The sequence below is a fragment of the Vespa velutina genome, chromosome 13 (assembly GCF_912470025.1).
Source record: "Vespa velutina chromosome 13, iVesVel2.1, whole genome shotgun sequence".
In the NCBI taxonomy this organism is placed as follows: domain Eukaryota; kingdom Metazoa; phylum Arthropoda; class Insecta; order Hymenoptera; family Vespidae; genus Vespa; species Vespa velutina.
The window spans coordinates 2,272,053-2,283,452 of NC_062200.1; the positions used below are offsets into that span (position 1 = coordinate 2,272,053).

The following is an 11,400-nucleotide window of genomic DNA, read 5'->3' on the forward strand; positions in this document are numbered from 1 at the left end:
GATATATAGTATTTATTTTCCAAATTCTAAATTATTAAGTTATTGTGTGTACCGAAAGAAAAAAAAAAAAAAAAAAAGAGAAAAACCAAACTGCTAATAACTACAAAATATATTTTCCTTCAACTTCTCTCACAAAAAACAGAAATAATATCTCATTGAATTGATTACTAATATAAATTTACGTAATAAAAAAAATTTCATTTTCCCGTGATAAGAATGAGAGTCGTTCAAAAAAAAAACAAAAAAAAAAAGAAAAAAAAAAAGAAAAAAAACGGAGTTGAATTAATTAAGAAAAAATATTAGATATATATTTGTTTATACAATTCATCTCTTCCAAACTATTGACAGAATAATAATAATTATTATTATAATTAAATGTTACAGAAAAAAAGAGTTGAACAAAATATGTTATTATCATGCACGGTGACAAAGGAATATTTTTTTTTTTTTTTTTATTCTTTTTCCTTTTTTTAATCTTACAAGTGATACACGAACTTATTGAAATGATTGACTCCTTTGCTTTAACTCAAAACTAACATTTACAGCGATTTATGGTTAATTGATACATATATATATTCAAATCATTGTGATATTTTAAATTACATAAATATTCCTATGCCACTTGAAATTAAATTATTTTTAAAAAATAATCAATGAAAATAATAGAGAAACTGTACAATTTCTTTACTGTATTTATATGTAAATGCTTGCTACAAAAGAACTGTAAGAGAGAAAGCAAAAAAAGATAGAAAGATTGTTATTGTTTGTCTTTTCATGTAAAGGAAAAGGAAAAAAAGAAAAAAAAAAAAAAAGAACTATAAAAAGAAACTTCCATGAGTTTATCCGATGTATTGTTTGTTTAAAAAAAGAAAAAATATAAAATCAAATGACTGATAGTATGAGGAAAAGGGCAGAGAATAAAAAGGACGTGCTATGTGCAATTGTTATAATTATGTTTTGGGGGCAATCGAGTGGAGGACATCCGGTTTATCTTCAAACAATACGTACATACGTGCGAGAAGAAGAAAATTTTCCATGTAATACACGCGCATGCGCGCATCCACATACATAACTGCGTTGTTTAATATTGATAAGGATTAAAAATAAAAAAAAAACTGATTATTCAGGAAATTAACTAATTGTCCATCGTCACTTCCTTGCTCTACGTATTCATTGTTAATATCATTATTTTTTTTTTTCATACGTTTTTCCATCGTATAAAAAAAAATTATTTGTTTAAAAAATATTTCTCTCGTAAGCTAAATTGTCATCACTGATATATAAATTAATCTAGCCGGAGTTATCTTTTTTTTTTTTTTTTTTTTTTTTTTTTTTTTTTTAATAACAAACAAAATTCACTTGTTATAATAGAAATGTAATTAATTACAATAATAGAAACTAATTGATAGTTCATTATTACGTATTCTTTTTTTTTTTTTAACGACAAAAATGAATCACACGTTAAATATCGATTTATTCTTGTTTATAAATTTAACTGAATTTAATTTAAAGAATAGAATTTTACGATTGTGTTAATTATAATTTTTATAAACAAATTCATTTATTAGAAAAAAGGAAAGAAAAAAAAAAAAAAAAAGAAAAAAAGAAGAAACCAATTAAAAAGTTTTTCAATTCGTAATTTACTATTTCTAACAACAAAATGGAATCACACGTGAACCATAAAAGTATTTATATTTATTAATTAATCGAACTTAATAAAAAAAATAAAAATATATTATAACGTTAACTATAGTTATACAGTAAACTATCATTTGTTAAATGGCATTTCGCATTTGAACATCCGTTAAAGACCACAACACGTGAAAGCGAACAAATGTCAAGGCTCTTTTTGATACACCAAGCATATAAAAATTCTCGAAGTTCGAAGAAAATTTTATATTACGTACTTTCTATCATATATTACGTAATACACCATATATATATATATATTTCTTGTATCAGTATCATAAATCTATGCTAACTTTATTTACAAGCTATATTTTCTTTTCTTTTTATCAGTAACAAAAATCTATGACTTCTATCTAATTTCATTTTCAAACTATTTGTTATTACAATATGTATATATATATATATATATATATATATATATTTCTTTTATATAATATAAAATATTTCTTAAATATTTTTAACAAGTATAAAAATTAAAGTATTTAAAAATGTTTCTATAGTTTTGCTGATACATAATAAATTTGTTTGATTATGTAATCATGATATTATTAAAATGTTTAAATGTATATTGATTTCTACAAATTAGATGGTATAAATTAGAGAAATAACAGGAAAATATGTGTCTTCTTCTCTCTCCTGTTTACTTTCGAGGACCGGTAAAGATGATAAAAGGCCGAGAAGAACACGGTAGAGTTCATAGTCGTTCTTTAGTAATCGTTAAGGAAAGTTCGCTTGCTTCGAAGGAGTTCCAATGGCCACGTATTCGATCATCCATTTGCTCATCGCCTACGGCTTTTTTGCCGTCGCACTATGTGAGTATATTTTATTGCGACGTATTCGAGAAAGTGAAAGATTCGTTTACGATAAATCACTATTGGAAGATGTAAGTGCTTTCTCTATATAAAGTTATGATAGGGATGAAGAACCTATCTTAGCCATTGAAAATATTTAATATAATTATTTCCTTATTCTTTTTTTTTTTTACAAATTTTATTCATAATACTTTTCTTAATTTTATTTCTAATTGTTTAATAATAATAATAATAATAATAATAATAAATTAGCTTTAAATAATAATATCAGGATGTAAAATATGATTTTATAAAAGTGATTTATCGATAGAATTATTTATATAATAATTATTTAAAAATATATTAGCTCGTTATTATAAAAACAAATTAAATATGAATGTTAAAAATGTTTTAACTCACCAAAGCAATTTATATTATGCGATGAAGCCTGGAAGATTTCACCGGATAAATTCTCGCCTTTGACATTTCATAATATCTTTGAAAAAGCAGGAGTAAGACGAGATATTGCGTAAAGGATATGCATGTAATGCTAATGAATGCAGGTTTCTCGCGGAGGTCAAGCGTAATGCGAACTATCGAAATTCTTTGAACGTTTGAAGGTCGTACATGAAACATATACGTGAATATAATATATGAAGAAGATCGGTATCAGATTCGTTATAAATCGTCTAATACCCAGGCTCGTATTACCAACAATGTATGACACATGAAATATACATACTACTTGATTAGAATGTTAGAAGTGATGATTATCTATATATCATAAATTTCTTTAAATTATATTAGATAGACCGGAAAGTAAAGTCGTTTCTGATTGTGATTAAAAATAAACACTTTTTAAAGATTTATTCGTTTGAATTTCATTTAAGAAAGCGACATTACTTTCCGGTCCTTCTAATATTATATAATAAAAACATATATATATATATATATATATATATATATATATATATATATATATGTATATATATAAATATAATAAAAATATATATTTTATCTATGTTCAAATTACCTTAATTTTCTTTTTTCTATTTTCTTTGTGTAGGCATCAGCCAGTATCAAACACATTCAAAAACTCAACAATCAAATCATCTAGTACCATCAACTAGACAAGTTTCACAAGGATCGTGTCCGGAAAAGAACGGACGTTTCGCAGTTCAATCTCAATGCGATGCATATATCGAATGTATCGACGGTGTTCCAGAAGAGAAACTTTGCCCTGAAGGCTTAGTTTTCAATCCTGACGCACGTTTCAATTATCCTTGCGGATATCCCATTGATGTTAATTGCGAAGGCAGACCAAACAGACGTGAGTAATACTATTCACTTTATTTTTCCTTTTTATTATTTCTTTCTATATATATTCTCCTTCATATCTGAAAATTATATTATATGTTATTATAATTCTTTCATTTATATTATATTAATATTATATTATTATTATATTCATTAATATTATATTAATTAATAAAAATAATACATAAATTTTCTATGAAACATTATTAGAGCCAGCACAACCAACTGAAGATTGTCCACATCAATATGGATACTTCAAAGTTGGCGATCATCAAAATTGTGGACAATTTATGAATTGTGCCGATGGTAGAGGATATGTTTTTGATTGTCCCGAAGGATTAGCTTTTAATCCAGAATTATATCGATGTGATTGGCCTGATCAAGTACCAGATTGTGATGCCGAAGGTCAGTTAGAATTTCCATATTAAATTTTTGTACATTATCACTTGTTAGATAAATGTGTTTAATTATTTCTCAATAAATTCTATAGCTTTTCTTGGCTTTCGATGTCCGGAGATCAAAGAAAGTTCATTTTTGGGTGGTGAAATAAAATTTTATCGTAGTACTCATGATTGTCAGCATTATTATATCTGCGTTAATGGACATCCACGTTTGCTAAACTGTGGCGAAGGAAATGCATTTAATGAGCTTATTGATGCCTGTGATGCTGCAGAAAATGTTACTGGATGGTTAGTAATATAATTATTTCTAACTTATTATTCTTTTTTTTCCTTCTACAATTTAATATCGTCTCTTTGATATTAATCATTCATAATATTAATATAATCTTATGATTATATTTCAATTACAGCGCTCCTGAAGCCACTAATTTAATCTCATCTAATATTCATCCAACAAGATTGTTCTGAAACTGAAAATTTATTTCGACCCTTTAAGCAGACTGTATTATACTTCGAACATTATGAAACGTTCAATTTAATGAACAATATTGAAATATAAATAGATCAAATTCAAGATACCTTAATGTAATACGAATGTATACTATAATAATGCAACATAACAATGTAAATATTTATTTTTAATCAATATAGAGATATATTTTTCTAGTAGGTAATGTCTACTTGAAATACTGGATGTAGATCTACGTATTATCAAAATATATTATATAGGAAATTATTAAGATTATGATTAATATGTCAGCATATATATGATGCTTTATACCAATGATCAATATCATTAATATTCCAGCTATTATAATTCTTATTATATAAAAAATAAATACATGAAATAAATCTTCTTATATTTATAAATAATCATTTATTGATAATTTACATTGTATGCTCTGACAGCGACTTGTTTCTCTTTATATAATATCAATGTTCTCATAGATTAATTATACTCTATTATTAAGAAATAATAAACTTTTTCATATTTCTTGCATTGTCTTTAAATAAATTATTTTATGGAATGATTTTATAACAATTTATTAATGCAATATTAACTTCAATAAAAAACAGGAAGTATTAATAATTATATTATCATATCTGGTTTAACTTAAAATTGTTATTAGTTTTTAGTCTTTTTGTTTTTTTTTTTTTTTTTTTTTTTTTATATATATATATATAATAGTTACGGAATATGCGTCGATTCTGCTTTTTCTTGCATGTGGAAAATTTGGTATATCAATTGCTAATTACTTAATTCCATGGAAGAAGAAAAATAAATATGATTTTTTTTTTATTTACATTCATTCCCTGCGTTGTAAAATATTTGATAATACTTGAGAAGAATTTTCTTTCATTTTAATATCATCTTCCTCGTCCGAAGTAAAATCTGTAGTTAATAAATTAATTAAGGAACTAGATTTTTGTGTTAATAAGGGTAAATTCGCATCAATTCCATCTTCCTTTTTAGAGCTGTTACTTGGTAATGAATTATCACTTAGTTCTAAACTTTCAATCACCTTACTTTTATTAAATAATACTTTTTGAATAACGTGAAGTATAATTCCGCCGAGGCACAATAACAGACCTACAAAATTTAGGCCACTTATACGATCACCTTTCCATTCGAAAGCTAATATCAATATGCATATTTCCTGTAATATAAAATATGTTAATCGTTTGAAAAAAAAAAAAAAAAAAAAATAGAATAGAAAAGATACACAATAAAAGTTTGATTCAATATTTATAATTTACCTTAAATATTCCTGTAACAGAAAGCGTTAGACTAGAGGTGTATGTGACAACTAAAAATTCTGTTATTTCCATAACAAATGCTAAAATTGCTCCAGAATTTACTGCAGCTACAGTTAACATAATTGGTTCAAAATTGTTCCAATTAATGCTCTTAAGATTATTATACATTTCTGGACCTAAAATGAAATGTGTATTCAAATTTTTTAATAATAGATACTTTAAACTTCCAGAAGTTCCATTTTGTGAAAAATGATATTCTTAAAACTAAAATATTAGTACAATATTATGATAATATTCGCATTCATAAAAAAATTACATAGCTCGTAATTAGTAGAACATGTTTTTTGTTACCCTCAAACCATAATGTAATAGGTATTACAGGTAGCAACATCCATGGTTGCATATAATAAATCATATCTATTGGATTTCGAAGACCCAATTTAGATTTTTGCATTATGACTTGAGCCATAGTCCATCTGAGACCACTTGAGAATGATGCCAAAAGACATAATATAAACCCAAGCACATGAAACTGAGTGGATTTATAAGTGAACATGAATAAGCCCCCTGATATTGTTGCTACTATGGCTATTAAAGACCATGACTGAAACAAATGCTCTAATAATTTGTTTTATTCGATAAAAAAATTGCATCGAATAAACATTTCTTACAAAATATTAGTTTTATTTTAGTATTCTTGTCTAAAAATGTTTAGTAACTAAATTAAGATTTATCAAAAGAATGAAGAACAATTTCTTACCTTTTTTTCAAGTTTAAATATAAGAGAAAATCCAAGAATAAAAACTATAGTACTGGATTTTGTCATAGTGTATCTAGAATTTTTATTTTTATACATTTATAGTAGAATTTTAAAGATTAATTAAAAAGCTACTTATACTCACAGAGATATCGTAATTAATGCAATTGACCAATTTGATAGAGCGACATCAAATCCGCTAGCTATGCCTGGTGGTGCTAGTGAACATATTATATTTTGCCAAGTAAGTTTGACATGATATTGTGGTCCTTTGTAACATAATCTAATACAACGTATTAATGCAGACAATGCAAATTTTACAAATAAATGACAGGTTACCGCTCCAAGAGGAAAATTGAAACCCTGAAATTATAATAATTAAAAAAAAAAAAAAAAAAAAAGTAGAATAATATTACTGCCCCTTCTTTTAAAATATTTGCTATGTTTTTTGATAAGCATTTAAGAAATATCACTTACATATGTTTTGAAAAGCCATTTCTGATAAAAAGTAAGTCCTATAGATAAAACAAAATAAATAGAAATTATTAAAATCGTTTGTACGGCACCTATACAAGGTTCCTTTTTCGGTATATTTTGATAATCTTGTGTATTTTGAGAGGACAAATAATATAAAGTATCATCCTTCTTAACTATTTGATATTTAATACTTGACCTAGACATTTCTTTAAATCTGGTATGATCTATATAAAAAGTAGTATTGTATTAAAAACAATTTAATTAATAATTGATTTTTTAGAAGGTAAAAAATTTTAATATATTAACCTTGCAGTGTACTAACTACTGAACTTCTTATTTTTCCTTGTCACTTTTATGTTACCCCATAAATAATTGAAAGATACATAATATAATTTATATACGTTAAGCTTTGCATCCAGTTTATCCAATAAATTTAATATCTTCTTTGCAGTATTTAAAATCTTCTTTTCAATATTTAACATTAAACATACTGCAAAAAAAGATAATTCATATTAAAATAAAAATCACTGGCTAATAAAAAGAACATATTCATTATAATAATTACAAAAATATATTAATTATAATAGACGGATAAACTTTATACAAAATATTTTAATTCCTAAAGTAAGAACTTATATTTGGGATTACTTTATTCAATTGTTTATCTTAATAATTTATATCAAAAGATTTATTGATAATCAATAATACAGAAAGAACAATATTCTTTACACTTTTATAAAATATTGCAACAGAATAAAAATCAATCAAATAAATACATGATTTTAATATATTATTTAAAAGCAATATTTGCAATTAAAATTATATTAATGTGTAAATACCTGGTATTTTTATATAAATTATAATTATGTATTATTTTGACCAAATAATTTTATGTACGACTTAATTGCCTTGATTCATGTTAAAATATACACACCAATCGTACTATTATCAAACCATACACTGCACAAGATATTCCATTCGTTATCACATTGAGTATATCCGATGACGATAATGTCCATATGCTATTTAAAGTACCACCGATTTATCCTGAAAACAAAGGAAAACATACGTAAGTGCACAACACCATTGAAAATAATATTACGTTGATTAGATATTTGATAAGAGCAAAATTAAAAAGTTTGATTTTAGGTTTATTCAATTTGACATATGTTCGTCAAGAAAAAAAGAAGAAATTTAGAAAAATGAAGGAAATATTTTAAAAGATGAATTATCTAAGTTGGAAGAAAACTACCTTCTATCTAAGATGACAGAGAATAAAAAGTTAACAAAGCCTTTATAACAGAAAAATTTTTGGGAAAGATAAGTATTGCTACCTCAGTGCCCTCTTCATTGATATCGAATGCCGTTTAAATTAAGCGCGCGAATTATAATAAAACATTCAAAATAAATATTGAATCCAATGATGCAAATATTATCGATAAATATCAAGTAATATCATTTTTATTAATATGATCGTGATATTTACATAAGCTTTAATACAATAATAATGTTAGAATTGACAGTATTATTTCATTACGATGTCATTTCAATAATAAAAAGATATATACTGAGGCAGCATTTCAAATTATATTATTATATATTATCTCGATAATATATTTTTCTCGATAGTAGTTTTTTTTCATGATTATTTTTTATGATAAGTGTTCTTTATGAAACTTTCAATATTTTCTACGATCAGATTTAATTGGCATTGGATACTGTCCTGGATAACGAGATCTAATAAATTTTCCAGGTGGGCAAATTGGCCATGGGGTTACAAGACATTGTGGTTGACCTTGGCATTGAGTTAATGGACACGAGTCCTGAAGCCCATTTCTATGCAAACACATACATTTTGAATATAAAATTCCACCACGCATTTCAGGAAATTTTAAGTCTGTTATCCTCTAAAATAGATGTTTATATTTTTCAAAAATTACAATTGCTAATGTTTAAATTAATTCTACTTTTATAGTTTTTACTAACTGATGTTTTTCTGCAACCACTTTTTAAACTACTGTCTGTACGTCTAATTTGTCTCTTGCTATATTGACATTGACTTTTATCCTTAAAAACTGTCTTGTCAACAGGTATCATTATATATAATGGTTCTTGTTGCTTTTCTATTTTTTGTTTTAATAATTGCATTTTGTTGTGGCTATAAAATAAATATATTATCATATTAAAAAAAAACAAAAAAAAAAGAAGAGAAAAAAAGAAATTTAATACACAGTAAAAAATTATTTTTCGACATAACTTATCGTGAACTAACCATTCTAAATCTTTCACTACAGCTTTCAAACCACAAATAACGTCAGCTGCGTCAATAGTTTCAGTTTCAGACATACTGATAATTTTGTATTATGTTAAACGGATTTAAAATTTGTTTATTTCATACTTAATAATTTTGTAATAAATTTATATGTTGTTGGCCCAAACTTGTTGAATTTAAAGGAATATTAAAGAGTAAGTTACTACTAATAGTTTTGTTTTGTTTTTGAATATTAGTTGTTATGGGAATGTTAATTTCTTTTTCCTTTTTTTTTTTCATTCATTCTTTGGCATAATCTACGTGGAAATTTTATTAAGATAAAACATTATACATATTGTAAATAATAATTACCATAATACAATATTATAACGTGAATAGAAAAAAAAATTTTTTACTTCATTTCCGTATTTATAAGACAAATCAAAAAACAAATGTAATTATATTACGTATATAATATTGCAATAATTTATTTATAATCTATAGTTAAATCTTTAAATTTTTTACTATTAATTATATTTGCTATTATTAAAAACATTATAAAAAAAAAAAAGATATAATAAGCTAAAAGATATATATATATATAAGCTAATATACACGTATATTACGTATGTAATGATATACAGGGTTATAGTTTCATATATTCATATAGGGTTATTGCTATATAAATACAGTAATTTCAAATAACGAAAATTTTAAGGGTGGCCAATATTCCATCAGAATTAACTAAAAACGTACTACACAAACATTGTTTATACTTCTATTATCATCAAATTTTATAAGTTCTATGCATGCATAATTACTAGATACACATGCAGTTATTATATACAAATGTTACCGAAATCTTTATAAAGTAAAAATTTGGACATTATTACAAAATTCACTTAGATTCATAACTAATTAAACTAATTCTTGTTATAAAATATAGCAATACTTATGGCACTGTATATAACATGGGAGCGTTAATGTAATATTTTTGCTGGATTATTTTTATTCATTTTTTATGTAATTTGTAAATTTTTTTATAATCGATTTTATTTAATTATGTTAGCATATAAATAAAATAGATTATATAAATTAGAATTGTATAATCAATAAATTTGATTAAAATTTTTAATGTTTTTTTATAAATAAGGAATAGGCACTACTATATTCAACACTAACATGTAACATTATACTTATTGTTGCATAAAATTAAAACTATCCATACATATTTATTAACATTAAAAGTTCACTTGATCATTCTATTCATACCTATAATTAAAAAAAAAAAAAAAAAAAAAAAAAAAAAAAAAAAAAAAAAAAAAAAAAATCAAGAAATAAAAATATAATATCTCCATTTGTACTCTCTAATATTGACTTTAATATATTATTTTTACATAGATTTTATTGAAATTATTTTGATTGCACAATTATAAAAATTACCGATATATTCATGCAACTATCAATTTGGGAATACATATTATATGCTATATATATTTAGTTTATAGCATTGCTATGCTATTTTATAAGTTTTAAAGAATCTGTCAATAAGCATACTTTTATTAAATGTAAATGTTCATATTTTCATGCAAAATGACGCTAACGTATTGATGAAATACCACTGAATTGTGCGAACTTTTATATGAGAGAATGCAAGTAATTTTTTATATTGTTTAAGGTAATGATACATAATTAAAAAAAGAAAATTACTTAATATTATCTAAAATATTAAATGATATTTAATGTAAAAAAATTTTTATCTTATAAAAAATTAAATAATATTGTTTGTAAAATGTTTACAAATAAGGAACTGATCTTTATGTAAATATAAGTTATAAGGTTAAATATAAATCAAATAAAATAGAAAGTATAATCCTATAAATGATAACATTTAAAACATCATATATTTACCACAAATATTTAAAGTAAATATATGTAATTAGTTCTCAATTTCTAATT

General features: G+C 24.1%; 2 protein-coding genes and 1 long non-coding RNA gene across 5 annotated transcripts; 2 read left to right on the forward strand and 1 right to left on the reverse strand.

Moving 5' to 3' along the window:
* The first annotated feature begins 2,369 nt into the window (after nucleotides 1-2,369).
* LOC124953944 (protein obstructor-E-like) lies at nucleotides 2,370-5,192 on the forward strand. The gene is made up of 5 exons (XM_047506042.1): nucleotides 2,370-2,501; nucleotides 3,547-3,810; nucleotides 4,008-4,202; nucleotides 4,288-4,486; nucleotides 4,609-5,192. The coding sequence occupies exons 1-5, from the start codon at nucleotides 2,441-2,443 to the stop codon at nucleotides 4,664-4,666; spliced, it is 777 nt and encodes a 258-aa protein (XP_047361998.1). The 5' UTR covers nucleotides 2,370-2,440; the 3' UTR covers nucleotides 4,667-5,192.
* LOC124953942 (solute carrier family 35 member C2) lies at nucleotides 5,181-8,838 on the reverse strand. 3 transcript variants are annotated; one of them, XM_047506039.1, is made up of 9 exons: nucleotides 8,030-8,838; nucleotides 7,497-7,680; nucleotides 7,191-7,414; nucleotides 6,859-7,076; nucleotides 6,717-6,789; nucleotides 6,308-6,560; nucleotides 5,957-6,132; nucleotides 5,727-5,856; nucleotides 5,181-5,591 (listed from the first exon to the last, which is right to left on the reverse strand). In XM_047506039.1, the coding sequence occupies exons 3-9, from the start codon at nucleotides 7,392-7,394 to the stop codon at nucleotides 5,506-5,508; spliced, it is 1,140 nt and encodes a 379-aa protein (XP_047361995.1). In that variant the 5' UTR covers nucleotides 7,395-7,414; nucleotides 7,497-7,680; nucleotides 8,030-8,838; the 3' UTR covers nucleotides 5,181-5,505. The 3 variants fall into 3 exon arrangements, with proteins under 3 accessions (XP_047361995.1, XP_047361996.1, XP_047361994.1); XM_047506040.1 differs by having other exon boundaries at nucleotides 5,722-5,856; XM_047506038.1 differs by having other exon boundaries at nucleotides 5,181-5,856; nucleotides 8,030-8,237; nucleotides 8,443-8,837.
* Nucleotides 8,061-10,193, forward strand: LOC124953947. The gene is made up of 2 exons (XR_007102378.1): nucleotides 8,061-8,259; nucleotides 8,340-10,193. It is a non-coding gene; the product is annotated as an uncharacterized LOC124953947 (long non-coding RNA).
* Nucleotides 10,194-11,400: the final 1,207 nt, after the last annotated feature.

Bases quoted from the DNA above. Each gene is read 5' to 3' on its own strand.
- LOC124953944 (XM_047506042.1), top strand. From the start codon at position 2,441: ATGGCCACGTATTCGATCATCCATTTGCTCATCGCCTACGGCTTTTTT. The intron at 2,502-3,546 runs GTGAGTATATTT...TTCTTTGTGTAG, and splicing joins CTTTTTTGCCGTCGCACTAT to GCATCAGCCAGTATCAAACA. The intron at 4,203-4,287 runs GTCAGTTAGAAT...TAAATTCTATAG, and splicing joins ACCAGATTGTGATGCCGAAG to CTTTTCTTGGCTTTCGATGT.
- LOC124953942 (XM_047506038.1), bottom strand. From the start codon at position 7,394: ATGTCTAGGTCAAGTATTAAATATCAAATAGTTAAGAAGGATGATACT. The intron at 6,133-6,307 runs GTAACAAAAAAC...ATTTCATTTTAG, and splicing joins TATTACATTATGGTTTGAGG to GTCCAGAAATGTATAATAAT. The intron at 5,857-5,956 runs GTAAATTATAAA...TTTATATTACAG, and splicing joins CTGTTACAGGAATATTTAAG to GAAATATGCATATTGATATT.